The sequence below is a fragment of the Struthio camelus genome, chromosome 10 (genome assembly GCF_040807025.1).
Source record: "Struthio camelus isolate bStrCam1 chromosome 10, bStrCam1.hap1, whole genome shotgun sequence".
Classification (NCBI taxonomy): domain Eukaryota; kingdom Metazoa; phylum Chordata; class Aves; order Struthioniformes; family Struthionidae; genus Struthio; species Struthio camelus.
The window spans coordinates 12,248,189-12,264,463 of record NC_090951.1 but is presented as its reverse complement, the minus strand read 5'-3'; the positions used below and the strand labels follow the sequence as shown (position 1 = coordinate 12,264,463).

Sequence of the window (16,275 nt, the reverse complement as noted above, 5' to 3'; positions counted from 1 at the left end):
CGGCGGGGCGGCCGCGGGGGGGGGGGGGGGGCGCGGGCCCGGCCGAGGCGGCGGCGGCGGCGCTGAGCGCCTCGTAGCGCCGCGGGAGAAGAACGGGAGACACAGCGGGAGGCGGCGGGTGACGGTAGGATATATGCTGTTTATTTATGAATGTAACCAGGACTTGGACAAACTTTATATGCGGGGTGTCCCCCCCTCCCTCCCCACGAATTCAAAACAAACAAACAAACAAAAAAACACCCCACCCCACCAATGTGTGTGCATATACATATACATAGGCATACCCCGAGCCCACGCACACGCCCCACGCACGCTTCGCACACGCGCCCCGGGCGCCCTGCGCTCCTCTCCCCCGACGCCTGTTCCGACCCGGCTCGGGCCGCGGCCGCCCCGGGAGGAAAGCCCTCGCCGGCTGCCGGGGGACGCGCTCCGCCGTTTATTTTCCTCTCTCTCTCCCCGCCCGGGGGAAGCTCCAGAGTCCAAAGGTGCCGGGCGCCGCGCGGGGCCTGCTGCGCGGCGGCCGCCGGCCCCCCGCCCCGGCCCCCCGCCCCGGCCCCCCGCCCCGGCCCGCCGCCCCGGCCCCCCGGCCCGCCGCCGGCCCCCCCGGCCCGCCGCCCCGGCCCCCCGGTCCCCCCGGCCCGCCGCCCCGGCCCTCGCCGGGAAGGCCACACGCGCGCTCACACCCACCCACACACATCATAAAATAACGTTGCAGCACAAGGGCATAGTCTCTGTCACCAGATAAGGAAGTCGTGTGATGGCACAGAGCTAAGTAATGCAATAAAAATAAAGTGTAGCTAGTATACACGGAAAGGCTTTCACATTACATGAGGCACAGCTTGGGCAGACCGAGGAGCTCCATGTCCTGGAATAAAGCAAAATACACTGAAAGTTCCTAGTAAATACCCGCATCGATAGGTATTTATTCATTTGTGCTTCGCCATGCCGTGACATACAGTACAAGACGCTGCTGCTCCTCGTTTCGGGGGAAGGAGGTCACCGTGCTCCCTCGCAGTCCTGGGCGCCCAGGGGGCTCCCCGAAAGGCGCAGAGCCTGGCGGGGACAGTCCGGCTAGCAGTCCGGCAGCTCTCCCACGCCTCGGTGCTCCGAACCACGGCGCCCAGCTCCTCTCAGCCTTGGTTAGCCCTTCTCGCTGGGCGCCCCGCAACGCGCCCTCGCCTGCAGGCCGGCCGCGCGGGGAGGCCCCAGCCTGCCCCAGCCGGGACCCCCGCCTGCCCGCACGTCCCTCGCCCTTCTCCCTCAGGCCCTGCCAGGCTGCGGGGAGCAGAAAGCCCCAGAGCTCCTGCAGCCAGCTTTTAAGGCACAACGTGGGTTGCTCTGTGTGCTTTATTATTATTATTTTTACCCTGTGTAGACACGTGGGGTTTTTTTTCTCCCTTCCCTTCGCCTTTCTCCTTATAAAACCCACCATGTTCTTCAGCTTATTCGTGTGTCGTCCCTAAGGCACAAACCTTTTAATACTACTACAGCTGCCTGGCTTCTTTTATTGGTCGTTAATTGTTCCAAACCAAAAAAAAAAAAAAAGAAGAAGAAGAAGAAGAAAAAAAAAACACAACCCCCCGTGAAACAATCTCAGGTCGCTGCGCTCCGATGTAAGTCATAGAGATAGGTAAGGGCGGGTGAGCGGCGGGCGCGGCGCGCCCCGAGTCCGTGCCGGCGGGCGCTAGGCGCAGCTGCCCATGGCCTTGACCAGGGAGCTCTCGGGCAGCTGCCGGAAGATGCCCCGCAGAGTCTCCAGCTCGCGGGTGAGCTGCTCCACCCGCTTGCGCAGCCGCTCGTTGTCGGTGGTGAGCTCCAGCACCTTCTGCTGCGTCTCCACGTTGCGCTGCTTGGCCTTGTCGCGGCTCTTGCGCACCGCGATGTTGTTGCGCTCCCGGCGCACCCGGTACTCGTTGCTGTTCTTGTCCACTGTCTTTTTCGATTTGCTGCGGTGGTCGGCGGGCAGCATCTTGAGGGCGCCGGCGGGCAGGCCGCCCGGGGGGTGCGGGTGGTGCGGGTGGTGCGGGCTGGGCACGGGCGTGGGGGGCGGCGTGGGGTGCCCGGGCTGGAGGTGCATGGTGGTCTGCGCGCAGTGCGCGATCTGGTACTGCAGGTGCGACGGGTGCTGCTGCGCGGCGTGGTGGGGGTAGAGGGCCGACAGGGCCGCCGACTTGACCTCCTCCTCCTCGCGGGGCTCCTGCTTAATCACCAGCGGCCGCAAGCCCGGCGCCGCGATGCGCTCGTAGAGCGGGTCCAGCTTGCCGTCCAGGTAGCCGGCCACGCAGCCGAAGAGCGGCTGCTGGTGGTGCTGCGGCTGGTGCCCCGGCGCCGAGGAGGCGGCGCCGGCCCCATGCATGCTGTGGAAGTCGAAATCCCCAGCCAGGATGGCCTTGGTTTTCTCCTGCTGCTTGCTGTGCTGGAAGAGGTCGGCCAGGAACTCGTCGTTGAAGGCGGCCGGGTCGATGTAGGCGCTGATGTCGATGGAGTTCTCGTTCTCGCAGATGTCGCCGAGCTCCGCGCCGCCCGCAGCAGGTGCCGCCGCCGAGGGAGCCTCTCTGTAGCTGTAGGCGCTGCCGGGCAGGGGAGTCTGGAGCTGGTGGTGCTGGCCGCTGCTCATCGGGGGCCGCGAGTCCACCTCGTAGAAGTTGGCTTGCTCCATGAAGCACCTACAGCGCGCCGGGCATGGTGAAGGGCTCCTGCAATCCAGGTTTCGGACGGGGCGGCGGCGGCGGCGGCTCTGCCAAGCCCGCGGCGCCCCGCGGCCCCCCGGCGGCGAGCGGCACGGCGGCGGCGGGCCCGGCCCGGCCCGGCTCGGCTCGGCCCGGCCCGGCTCCGCTCGCCCGGAGCCCGTCCCCCGCCCCAGCCCGCCCGAGCCCCGCTCGCTGCCTGCCTGCCCCGTTGCTAGTGGGTTGCCGCGGTCCTGCGTGCCCTATATATACACGCCCGCAGCAGGGCCGGGGATCGCCCTCTAGTGTCCAACCTCCTGCTGGGAACCTTTGACCGCCGCGCAGCCGGGTCTTAGCGCCCTGGCAGCGCCGCCCGGCCCCTCCGCGGCCCCCGCCGCCCCCGCCGCCGCCGCTCCGCGCTGGCCGGGCCGCTGCGCGCCCGCGCTCCCCGGCGCCGCTCGGCGGGGCGGCGCGGCCCAAGGCGGCCGGGACGTTTGCACCGCCCGCTGCCAGCCCTGCGCCGCGCTCCCCGAGCCGGCAAATCCCCGGCTTAGCTGCGGAGAAAGTCTCAAAGTTCACCACCCCCCGCGCTTACTGGCAAATATTTGGCCAGTCTGGAGCAGGAGCCCGGCCGTGTTTGCCCAGGGCACCGACGGCGGGGTTTCGCCGGCGGGCGTTACCTGCCCAGAGCGCCCTGTTGCCGGGCGGGCTCGGGGCAGGCTGCGCCGCATCCCGCGGCGCCCCGGCTTCCCCGGCGGGGCGGTCGGCCGGGCGGCGGTGAGCGCCCCCGCGCCCCGGGCAGCCCGCTCCGCAGCCGGCCGGCTGCCCGCCTGCTGGCGCGTTTGCTTTGGCCCGAGAGCCGCCCGCCTCGGCCGCGGAAGAGCCCTTCGCGGGCACCTGCGGGGCGCCGCTCGGGCGGCCGGGGCTGCCGCCGCGCCGCGGGGGGGGGCCCGGCCCGGCGCCCCGCGGCGAGGGATGAACGCGTGGGTGCCTTCCCCCCTCGCCGCGCCCCCCGCCCGAACCCAGCAGGTAAATGTGACTGCAGGTTTCCGCAGACCCGCGACGGGCGCGGGCCGGCTGCCGGCGCGAACCCGAGACGAAGCCGGGTGCAGCTGGGCCCCGGCTCCCCGCGCCGTGCAGCGGCACAGCAGCCAGGCGGCCTGCCGTGCGCCCGGCCCTGCAGCCCTAGCCTCCTTGGAGACACTGTTTGCCTTCCCAGCCTCCGCTTCCTGGCTGCTTGGGGCAAAGCAATGTTCCCGCACCGCCGACTGCAGACACGACCTGCACCTCTCAGCTACCGTGACCTCTCTCCTAGGGTAGCGCAGTATGTTCCTGCAGCAGCTCCACGGACTTCCTAAGAGTCCGAGTTTCACGCTTCAGCTCGGGAGGGGTAAGGATGCACAGAATTTCCTCTTGTTGCTATCCCTGGCAGTCTGCAGAGCGGACCGATCTATTTGTTTTCCCTCTCTGGCCCTTTGCTTGTCTTCCAGGTGCACCTCAGGAAGCCACCCAGGCATTCAGCTACTGCTGGTCCAGAAGCTCGCTTTGAAACTGGCACAAGAGAAAGGACATGCCAAAGCCACTGGACCAGGTGCAGCCTAAATTTGCCAGAGCAAGATCTGCAGAGGAAACGATTCCAACATAGTGATGGCTGGGGTGAGGGGGTGGGGGAAGGGTTGTAATTCTTCGTCCTGGATGTCCTAGTAAACCAGAAACTTGTGACACAGTAAATTGCTTGCTCAGAAAGGGTTTGAAACATTCCTTGCAATTAATAGTATGGGACAAAGTCTTAAACAGGAAACAAAACTACAGTGTTCAATGAACCCTTTTTTTGTACTGCATATCACACATATGAACCTGTTTCATGAGCAAAAAGCAGGGCCCGTAGATTCAGATAGCCTTGTTGCATTCTAGTATCCTATCAGGAGAATCGAGTCTGTACCTACAGCAGGGAAAAATGTAAATTTACAGACTACAGAATATACCTTTCACTTTTCAATAGCAGTAGAAAAAAATCAAGCATAAATTCTTTTTATACATGGTCAATATTTTCTAAAATTGTACGTGTTGGTTTCAGCACTTAAGCGGTTCCTGAAAGGGGTATTTCACTGGTCGATTTGGAGCTGTAGCACAATCAAAATACCAGTAATAACTCTGAACAAGGTCATGCTACAGAAGAGAACCCTCAAGCCTGTGACAGAAACAAGCTTTGGATGCTTCAGAGTCTACAGTAAAATCTCCCAACTGCATCTGACTGTCTGAATTCTGCTTGTTCCACTCAAGCAATCCCATTCATAGAAAAGGGACAAATCCAGCCCTTGACATTTTGCCTACTGGGACACGCTCTCTTCTGGAACACCAGCTGGAGGTTCGGTTTTACTCCGAAGGCCTTATCTAACTCTGAAGTCAGCAGAAACAGGAGGGGGCCGTGCACGTTTAATATAAAAGATCAGTGCTGTGCAATACAGCAGAAGTATATAACTGTTTGTCACTTAATAACAATACCTACGCCTCTGTAGCCTTAAAACACTCTCACATTTTATAATCATTTTGAAATTAAGGCCTAGGCACACATTAAAAAACATTCAAAGTAAATCAGAAAGTTCAGGATCAGATTCCATTCCTAATTACTGTAATTAACGAACAAGTCCCCACAACTTAAGGACTGGTTTGCTCAGTCTTTTTTACACAGACCCCTTTTATCTAAGTTAAGAACTTTTAAATAATCTCTTTCTGCACGAAAACATAAATTCCTGTTCAAATTGTTTTAATACGGTCTAAAATGAGACTCCCAGACTCCGACAAATAAGAGCATTCTTATTCTTTTTTTGTCCCTCCCTCAACGGCAACTAAAACGTTTACAAGCTGATAATCTCTCAGACAAATGCCTATTTCCACATTCACATTAACAGAGATGGATACCAAATATTTCAGATCTAACATCAAGAAAAAATTTCTGTCTTGTTGCTTCACTTCAATGTGTCCGGGAGTTAATTCAGCTAAAAGAGGAAGGATGTCTGTTGCATATTATGGATCCCTGAAGCAGCACTGCTGTCAACTCTTGAGGGTGCTATTCTTCCATCTCAAAGTAGAGGTTGCCTCTAGTAGCTATAAGCTAGAGAAGGATTAGAAAAGCTGCTCCAAACTTCTGAACAGCACTAAAAGTCATTTATACCAAGTTAGTTGTACTGGTTGCTGTTAGTAGGGAAGGAAACTGAAAAGAAAGTCATAATCATGAAGGAATGCAAATATATTTGCTTTATACAAGTGAATTTCGTGACTGCTGGGGTTTTTAATGGCATCTGAGCATTGAATTCTCATTCACTTCTCCTAGACTCAGCTCCTGTCCTGTTCTCAGGCCTTCGACTCCTGTGGGCTGCAAAAGGGGTTCCCTCGTGTGTACAGCTACAACATCCAGGCTGGCTTTAGACGCCGAGCGGGCGTTACAGGACTCTGCTTTTGGTCCAAGGCCCTGGAAGTATAGTTCGGACATGGCATGCAGCACCTCAGTTAGGAAGCAGAGTGCCATTATACAATTACTTTACTGCCTTGTTAAATTAGAATATTTCATTGCTTTTGACAAAGCTCCAGAATGCCCTGTCTGCAGGCAAAGCTCTCCTAGCTGTGAATGCCAGCACAGTCCAGCGCCTCCTCTCTCCCACCTGTGGAGGGGGTGAGAGGAAAGGAGACAGAGTTGGCCAGGGGCAGGGATGGGCACTGTGGAGCAGGAAGAGGAGTACTGCTGCCCTGGGAATGACGGGGGGGGGGGGGGCAATATCCTCAGCTGGGGACAGCGCGGTGCCCTAAGCGTACCATGGGAGCAGGCAGGCATGGAGCAGTAGTCTTCTGGGTGAATAAAGAGCTAGCAGCCCACCATCTTACTTCTTGTGTTGTAATAAAACACCCACTTCTCCCCTCTCCTGTGCCCCAGGGAGGGGAAACATGATACTGCACATGTAAAAGCTGCCACACCATGACAATTTTCAAATGAAAAGGCTTTATGTGCCAAAGCCAATCCCCTTGGAAGCCAGTAGATCAGGATGCAGCATGGTATGACAAGTAAAGAGGACCTTCCCTTCAGCTGGGAAAGGCAACTGGTGACTCATTAGCATTTCTGATGTGCAAAGTTTGTCCAATGACAGATGACTGAATTACTTATCATTACGGCTTTTCTCATTTGGAGAAACAATGTTTACAGCTCCAGGGTGAAAAAACATAAATTATGCTATACTCCTCTTCCCTTTTCTTATCATTCCCCTTGTCTTCAGGGTCTCTGTGGCCATGTCCTCAACACGTGCTGTCCTTGTGCTCTACTCACTCCTGGCTCCTCTCCTGAGAGCTCAGTCACTTGCAATTACCACACTAGTTGACCGGGAGCATCTTTTCACTTCCTGACACTGCCTGACTACTGCTCACCCACCTCCTTTCACAGTAGGGATCATAACTCAACCTGTTTCCAGTTTGTCACCTGTAATCATGTACAATCAGGCTGTGAAACTGTAAGTGGTTTACCTGTCCCCAATTTTTTTACATGCTTAATGAGCCATTACATACACAGTTCCTCTTTTATGGTTAGGATCATATTTCAATGATTATATGCATGGTGACCAGATTATTCTGAATGCTTTTCAGATACCGCACTAAGTTCTGTCCCAAAGAAGTTACAGTTGAAATACCAGGAAAAAGTATGCAACAGTTTTGTTCCCCATCTCTCACTCTACTCTTTTCTTCTGCATTATTAGACTGTCACTTTTGCCTTAAGACTTCCTCCAACCATGTTTAGAGTTCTCCTACTAATATGTATCAATTATCCTCATGCTCAATATTTGCGCTATCCACAAATTGTCCATTCACTCTCTAGTCTTTTATCTCAGACTAGACAATAACCTGCCTTCTGTCCCACCTGAATTTATTTTTCAATCTTCTCTCCATCTTGCAAACTTCAGTGTTTTTTCTCATCATGAACAGCTCACACAGTCTTTAATTCATTCATGCTTACATCTTCCTGGGAGGTGGAGCAGTGTTGCTACTCTCTGTTTTATAGCTAGAGAGCTGGGAGACGGAATGACTTGTCAAGGCCACACAGGAAATAAGTGGCAAAGCTAGGAATTTTGGCTTTCACATGTCCTGAGCTAGTATCACAACCAGTGAGCATCCACAAATTCCATTGCTGCTTCCCTACATTTGAAACGCTTTATTTTTCACACATGTCCTTGCTATTTCTACATATTTTGACGGAAAAGTTAAATTAACTTTTATCTCGAAATAAATTTATTTCTGAAGTGAACTGCCAAGAAAATGTCATTCTTTTCCTTTTGATTTTGCCATTGTATGGCTTAAGGGAACATATAGGAAATATAGCTTATTTTCACAGACCCTACCCCTACACCACTGAATTGAGCATGAAGACTCTCTGATCTGAGCAGAAACTGGTGCAGTTTCTAGCAGACAAATTACGTAACAGAACACTAACATGGCAGTTAACAACACACTCCCAAGTCAGTTCCCAACTCTCCTTTTAGGGGAAGAGTGTTCCCAAATACTTGCTGAAGACTGCAGCTATTAATATACGGCTGGCTACTTCTCATCATATCATCCACAATATAATCCAAAAAAGGAGGTTTAACCTGCTGGTAAATCCAGAAAACAAAAAACATAGCTCCCTACTTGTATTTCCACACAGTTAACTCTGAATTCAGGCCTTTAACTGAGATGCTACATGAGCTGTATAGGGAACTCTGGCTCACAACTGTAAATGCCCAGAACTGCACCTAGGACTAAACACCGATGTAACACAGGTGTCTGTAGACTCACCATGCATAAAGACTGCTGGGCTCTACATCTGGGTTAGCATCATTATTTAAGGAAATCCTGCTAGTTAGCAAAATAGCATCCCGTCGCTTGTATGAATAATTCACTCTGAGGTCAAAGGTGTGTTATGATGATCAGCTCCTCCTAAAAATACTCATTTGCAGTATTAACTGAAGTAGCTAAGGCTCAACACATATATTGGTAACCGTCCTAGAGCATATCTCCATGAACATTGCACTATGACACTGAATCACATAGGAAAAAATACACAACTGTCTATTACATATGTGTTTTGATTTAGCATTAATACTTCAGAAATATGTATGCAGTCATCCTGGAGCAGTACTCATACATTTGCTTTTAAGGCAACAGGTAGTCTACCGGAGTAACCACAACTTTGTCAACATGCAAGGAGATCAAAAAAAGTCAATCCCCAATCTTCTGGTTTTCACAAGGTACGTTTACAAAGACGAGCTAATACATTTTGGGAAGGCCACTAAAGTAATGTAGAACCTTAGCACTGACTTAGACATAACTTTCTATGGATCTCAAAGGATTTTAAAAAGAAAATGGTACAGCGTGGCTTAGGCTTCATCAACCTTTCTAAGCAGTCCTTGTTTGCACTGTGGACATGATCCTGGGGGGGTATCTGCAAAACAACAACAAAAAAAATTATATTAGGGGAACATCAAAAATGTGTTAGGCACAAAAACGTGGATAGCAGGAGACCCTTTGCTACACAAGCAAATTACAATCAAAAGAACATGATATGAGAAGTAAGAGCTATAGGACAGGAAAGGAAGAGGAAGATCAGCTTAGAAAAATAAGGTCACGCTATTTCTTAACTACGTATTTTAACTTGTGACACATCCTGTCACAAAACAGTCCCTGCCATGGATGTAGTGTTCCTCTCTAAACCAACTTTACTCCCCTTTAGACGAGACTATAACAGGGATCTAAACTAATCTGAAGAGTAAAAATGTGGTAAAAAGTTACATTCTGTAGCGTAGTACAGATGTGAAAGCGTCAAGCTGGCACTCCAGAGAAGCACATTTCTGACACTGTTGGGAGGAACTTTAGGTGGATAAGAACTGCACAAGGCCCATCAGAGAACTCAGGGATTTGATGGGCTTTTTGCATTACCATTTCTCTTGCGTTCAAGTTATTGTGTGCTTCCCAAGTCACATAATGAGACAGCCTCACTATCCTGTAGGTCGTTTTTTAGTTCTCAGCCTGCAAACATTCCATGCTCAAGCTATCTGTGGAACAAAGTGCTAGGAGGCGGAAAGACAAAGATAATAACCTTTGGTGCAACCTGTCAACTTAGTGTCACAAAAAGTTCAATTTCAATGGCAGAAAGGTTTGGGGCTCCATTTGGCTCATATTTTAAAAAGTCAGGTTTTGTAAAGTACTGAACCTATACAAATAGAGAGCAGCTTCATTGCTCACCGTGGTTGCTGTCTTGTATCTGAAAGTTTGACCTTGCTGCTGAGCTAAATTCAGCTTTCTCTAATTATCCCACTGCCAGCCCAGGGATTACTGGCATGAGTAATCTAAGCAGGAGTTGGCCTACTAAATGTAACAAAAAACGTCAAAGGCAGGGAGAGGGAAGGGAGTCACAAGAAAGCTTTGGAAAGTTCTTAGAGTTAGCAGGGAACGTCACAAACGACTTCTAACTGCTGATCAAAGAAACAGCCGGTACATGGGAAACAACAAAAACACAGAGGAAGGAAGCAAGTCAGAGGCAATCTTGGCTTGAAGACGATTGCAGTTTTCTTATCAGTTTCAAGCCAATAATAGTGATACTCCTGGGACCAGAATTTCTCCTGACTCTACTCAGAATAACCGCTGCACAAAGATGAGACTTCAGAAGCAGCTTACACTTACAGGCTGGAATACTGTGCTGAAATTCCCGTCAGCAGCATATGGACCCTGTGGCAGAGTGATTTCACTGCCAGACTGACAGGCTGATGGGACAGCATCGACTCTTGTGGAACCACTGGCGGGTGACGTGAGATAGGGCCCTTCACTCCCTGCAGGGACTCCAAAGGTCACTGGAAAACTTCCAGCAAAAGGATCTGGCACTCCCAGCTGCAGAGATAACACCTATTTTGCCTTTTAAGTCTTCCCAGAGGGGTTACACACAGTAACGTTCAGCATTGCAGTCCTGTTAATAAAAATAAGGAGAGATTACTCGCCACTGCATGAGTCCTGTAAGACCTTTGTACTTACATTTTTCTGTTCAAACTGGAATTTTGTGCTTTAGGTAAAATAAGATAAAGACTTGTTTTAAGTGCAATAAGAGTTAACCACAAACTAGGTGAGTCTGATGATCAGTAGATCTCCTGAATGGATTACCAGTTTCTTAAAAATTTAGACACTAAAGTAGGGAGGTAACAAAGATATCTCAAAGTCTTATAGTAAAACAGTACCGACTACCTCAAATTATGATGCTTGAAGCAAATCATTCACCTGGCTTAGTTTTTAAAGGCAGCTGACAGCTGAGCTACTGAATGCCTCAAATAAATACTGTCAGAATTCACACGAATAAAAATAGAGGACTTATTTTGACGGAAGCCATCATCTTTTTCATTTGTTTTATGGAAGCAAGCATAAAAATAATTTTTGTTCTGCAGGAATGTTTCAGAAAGCAAAAATCCACTGAGAGCGGTGCTAGTTTACTTGCAAGAAGTTTTCATGCTGAAATGTTCATGAAGCAATGCTGAAAAGGCACTGCTCTTCAACTAGGAAGTGGAAACAATGTCATGTGACTTACTTGAGCAACTGATTCATACACTTAATAGCTGGGCAAAGTATAATCAAAACTAATCATTCAGCAAGAGCCCAGGGCTGAGAGGTTTCTAATTCCAAACAAAAAGCCCTTGGTAAACTACTTGTGTTTCTAAGTGAAAAACACACCAGCTATGCAATCAGGTCCCTATACTGCAAAACCGTGTAATTTTTTTGTCCTACTCCTGTGATTACAGATAGGAACTGGGCATAAGTTTTTGGAGCCTAAATTATTTACTCTGAATAATTCTTCCAGCTCTAAACAATTAAACTAGATGTTAATTTTACACAAATTAGACATAATATATTAATATCACCATAAATCCTACATTCCTTACCAAACCCAACAGTCTATTGAGTTAATGGGGAATGTGAGCAGTACAAATATTTATGACATACTCGTAGTAAATAGGAGGACATAAAGTGAAGTCTACTATGACAAAGTAAAATTGGATTTTAGTAAAAAGTTCTATGTTCTTTAAAAGCACACACACGTTCCAGATTTTTAATAATAAGAGTTGCACCATGCTAAAAAGAATTCATGAAACATATTTCACTTAGGTGCTAGAGTACTGAATTTTAATATATGATTTTAAAAGGAAGATGATGATTCAAAAATTTGTATGTCACAGAACCCTCAACATGGAGAGCATGAATCTTTTAAATATAGTATAGGAAAGGATCCATATTGCTTATCCGTAATCTTGCACTCAGCAGCCAAAGAGAAGGACAAAAAACGCAACTCAGCACAGAACCCTCTTGCTCCCCAGTGAGAGAAACAAATCCTGACAGTTACCATAGCCAACAGAGCTGGTATTTAGGCTGGATAAGAAAGTACAGTTGATAGCAGGTCAGTATTTTCCATAAAAAGGAGCTATTCCGAATCAGCATGAATATTCCGCTGCATTTCAGGAAGGCTTAGTAGATGGAAGTATTTATATAACTAAGTGTAGGGCTTATGGATCATTCATTTTTAACTTAAGTCATCAAGAGATCATTTGCATCTTAGGTTGTGTCTAGACCTCTCACTACATGGGAATGATTTTTATCCTTTATGAATAAATATGAAATAAACACTGGTTACCCAGCATAGCATGTCACTGATAACAGCCTGAGGCCCCTGCTCCCTTCTTTTGTACGGAAGGGCAAAACCCTGTGGGTCTCCTAACTATGGTTGTCTCTTGTACCTATCTGTGTAAGCTCAGCTGCTAATTCCATTGGATATGCAAACATTTGGGTCTGTATTTTATGGAAGACAATCAAGCCCCATATATTTGTGTCTCTGTTATGCTAAGATGAGCATTACAGTATTTTGCAGGATGAAACTAGATGATGACACTGTCCTTAAGAAAAATCAATCGATTATACAGTTAGATCCATCTTCAAAAATTGTTGCAGCGCACCCTTGATTCTAGCTTGAAAGTAAACAAACAAAAAAATCTGTGCATTCAGAAAGAGCATACCGACTTTTACATTTCTGCCAGGACTCCAGAAATATGACTCTGAAGAATCTAGGATTATAATAATACGCACGCATGTCTATTTTCATTCTTTCCTATGGAAATGAAGTTTTTGTGATCATGGTGTCCGTGTACGCATCTCTCCAAATGTTTCTTTAACAACATTGCATCCATTGGCATTTGATCTGAAACAAATCCGAGAAACAGAGATCCTGGAAGTATTTAAAATCTTACACGTTTTGTGCAAACAGGTAACATAGATCCCATAAAGGCACCAACAGTGGGAAAAGCCACCCTGTGGATTTGCCTTATATTAGGCACTAGAGAATCCACCTGCAAAAAGACTAAACATGCAAACTGTGTGACATCCTTCAAGCAGAGCTCATGCCTTATCAATTGAAAACTAAGTCTTCAGGAAACCAGACTTTGCTCTGGTGCCCCTTGGCCTATTTGTTTCAGTGGGCTCAGAGCTATTCAGTCAAATTCCCCTTGCAGGATTGGAAAACCAGTAAATCCTTGGGTCTCTACGTTTTGGCCAGGGCTACAAAATCCCATCTGGTGGTGGAGAAGCAGTATATGCAGCACCTATCAAACTCTAAGTCTACTGAAAAGCTTTCCAGAAGTCTGTTTAAAAGCACTCAGAAAGGAACTAAAAGCATGTAAGCACTTTACCGTAGTTCAGATATCAACACTGCTCTAGTGTCTGAGAGCTGTGAACTCCCATTAAAAGTATGGCCACAGTGAGTATCCCTTACCTAACAAAATCCAGAGACATATGGACTATTTGAGAATATCTGCAGTATTCTCTACTGATGCCCTAAACTAGAGCTTAATAAGTGTCTCTGTGTTAGGAGAACGTTCAAACAAATAAAATATTTCGTTACGAATCTAATCGCGCTTAACGCATTGGCATTTGTGCCCAAGGCTTTCCAGTTGTTATGGCATCAGCGTAGCACAACGTCCCGCATTAGCTTGTTAACAGTAAATTAATCTCCCGTAGCTGCAGTTTGCTGAGACCGGCTGCCTGCGCGCATATCCCTATTGGGAGCGCACGTACACCCGGGTGCACTCATCCTTTCTTCATGTTTTTTTGTAAAAAAAAAGACCAGTACGTGCATTACACAGCTCAGTTTTGTCTTATCTGTGGAGTCCCTTAATGCCAAAGAGCTTTACAGAAGAAGAAAAAGAGGACAAGAGGTAAAGGTGCACATAAACAAACACACCTCAAAGAATTCCAGATCCTGGTAAGCAAAGTCCTCTTCTCCAGCTGCCAAACCACATTTCCACTAGGACTGTGGGTGACTTCAAAGCAATGCCCCTAATGCCTGGAGGAGAGCCTCAAAAATTCAGACAAATGATTGTACCTTTTACTCTATTGAATTTTTGAAGGTTTCTACAATAGTATATGCCTTGGTAAAGTCCTCCTGTGCTCAGCAGATACCAGGTATGCAGAGGAACAATCTTCAGGGAAGCCACTGTGCTTTAGTGGACCGACTTCGAGTCCCTGCCAGCTCGCTGCTAGTATTACTTTGAGTGCCAGCACAGGTGCACCACCGGGAGTCTGAGAGCTGGTCGGGGCTGTTTTAAAGTACTTTGTGTTTGCATCAACTTTTCCTCTGCACGTTACGTCTTTTTCGTGCCATATCTTGGCAGACAAGCCATTCCCCTAGCAGTCACTGACATCAATGTTACAGTAACATTGCTGATCCTGAATTCTTTCTTCAACCAAATAAATCATGCTCAATGCAGGAAAACCCACTTGATGGCTGGACAATTCAGAGGAAGGACAGCTTCCTATACTGAGTTTGTTTTTAAGTCAGGTGAGGTGCAGACCTATGACTTCAAAGGGTATTCTAGAGACTGAGAGAGCATAAAGCCTTTCCTGACTGTCCTGAGTAGATCTGCCTGATCGACTTGCTGCCAAGATGAGAGAAAATCAGATGAGCCCTTCTCCGCTGATACTGTTGTCACTGGGACATGTTACCAAAGTGGCTATTTCTACCAAAAAAATAGGTTGCAGGGTTTATATTCAATGGAAACCTAGTGCTGGCTTGTATCTGGTAATTTCACTATGACACAGATATTCAGGTGCCTGTAAGTGTAAGTGTAATCACTTTGTTCTTCTGGGAATCTATAGTATGTCAGAAGGTACACAGAGCAAAGAGCAGGGGGAGCTGTGCCCTGCCATCCTTTTAGAATTTGCTTCCCTTTCAGGATGTCAGGATGTAGAAAAAGAACCTTTTCCTACAGGCTCTAAAGGTCTTTCTGCCAGTTAACTCACCAAACTTGGAAAATCAACTTTCTGGGAAGAGGATGGCACTGTTGAGATAAGCACTTCCTTTCTTTTCTGCTGGAGAGAAGACAAACTGTACTCACTGACAGAAGCATTGCTGTCACTGATGTCTAGAGCAAAATTCTCCTAGACATTAGCAGCAGCAGCTCAATGACAGACGTTCTGTAATTGCCAGTACACTTTCTCGAATTTTCCTCCTACACATTTTGTATCATACAGGTTTAAGTAACTCATTTGCTATTCATTTCCATGAACAGAAAACAAGCAGGGTGAACAAGCAGGGAGACTATCCCCCCACCAGCTCCCTGACAAGCTCTCTGTTTTCTTTCTTCTTTTCAAATGGCTGTTTATTGAGCTTTTACGGTATCCCAAAGGTCATATAGGTTGCAAGGAATAATAAAGCCATTGGTAAGAAAGAAGTTTGGGTCCTTATTCTCCCAACACCATTGGAGTGCAGGAGAAACAGAGCTATGGCTCTCCAATTTCACGGCTTTTTTGTAAGGGTATTTATTTTAGGCTTCTGTTCTGAAGAACCATTTTAAAATCAAGGTAAAATTCATCCCTAAAACTATTTACTCTCCTTGGTATCATATGAATAAGGCAAAATTCCTCATTAGAGTATTCCCCGTGACAAATAATGCCCTAGTAATTATGGGTGGGGATTTTCATGCGGTGACTGATGATGCCTTGGAAAAAAGCCATGGCACTGTGCATTCAGAAGCTAAGCTATCTAAATCCTTGCAGGCCTCATTTATGCTTTTGGGAATATAGGACAGGTGTGGCAGTTACTAAACCTGGATACTTGAGAATTCACCTCTTATTCCCAGGTGTGGGCCATTAATTCTCGCTCAGACTTGTTCAGTTCTAACAAGTCTCTTTTGAACCAGATTTTATATATACACATAAACGCACACAATAAATGCATTCAAAGGAAAATGCTGTGTATCTATTGTTTTTTAATCATTTTTAGCTATGCAGCTTCATCTGGCCAAACAGTTTACATACAGATGGCAGTAAAAAAACAATACTGATCAGCGGCTGTCTAAAAATCCCCATGACATTCTTCAGCTATCAGAAAAGACTCGCACATTACATTAAGCTTAGTACAACTGCTGAAGAAGCTCAGCTAAAGCACAAGCCAGGCCCCAGTGAAACTCACAACAAAGGTTACACCAATTCTAACTGGAGCACTAGGTATCAAAGCAAAATCAGAGAACATCTACACACAACCATAACTTGATAAGAACTGTAAAAT

The 16,275-nt window shown here is 48.1% G+C and overlaps 1 protein-coding gene and 1 long non-coding RNA gene across 5 annotated transcripts; one reads left to right on the top strand and one right to left on the bottom strand.

Moving 5' to 3' along the window:
* Positions 1 to 20: 20 nt before the first annotated feature.
* Positions 21 to 5,938, top strand: LOC104146381 (uncharacterized). 4 transcript variants are annotated; one of them, XR_011143193.1, is made up of 4 exons: positions 21 to 124; positions 3,886 to 4,056; positions 4,157 to 4,257; positions 4,744 to 5,938. It is a non-coding gene; the product is annotated as an uncharacterized lncRNA (long non-coding RNA). The 4 variants fall into 4 exon arrangements; XR_011143191.1 differs by lacking the exon at positions 21 to 124 and adding an exon at positions 3,572 to 3,695; XR_011143192.1 differs by having other exon boundaries at positions 25 to 124; positions 4,157 to 5,938.
* CEBPA (CCAAT enhancer binding protein alpha) lies at positions 724 to 2,791 on the bottom strand. Its single transcript, XM_068955615.1, has one exon. The coding sequence runs from the start codon at positions 2,657 to 2,659 to the stop codon at positions 1,685 to 1,687; it is 975 nt and encodes a 324-aa protein (XP_068811716.1). The 5' UTR covers positions 2,660 to 2,791; the 3' UTR covers positions 724 to 1,684.
* Positions 5,939 to 16,275: the final 10,337 nt, after the last annotated feature.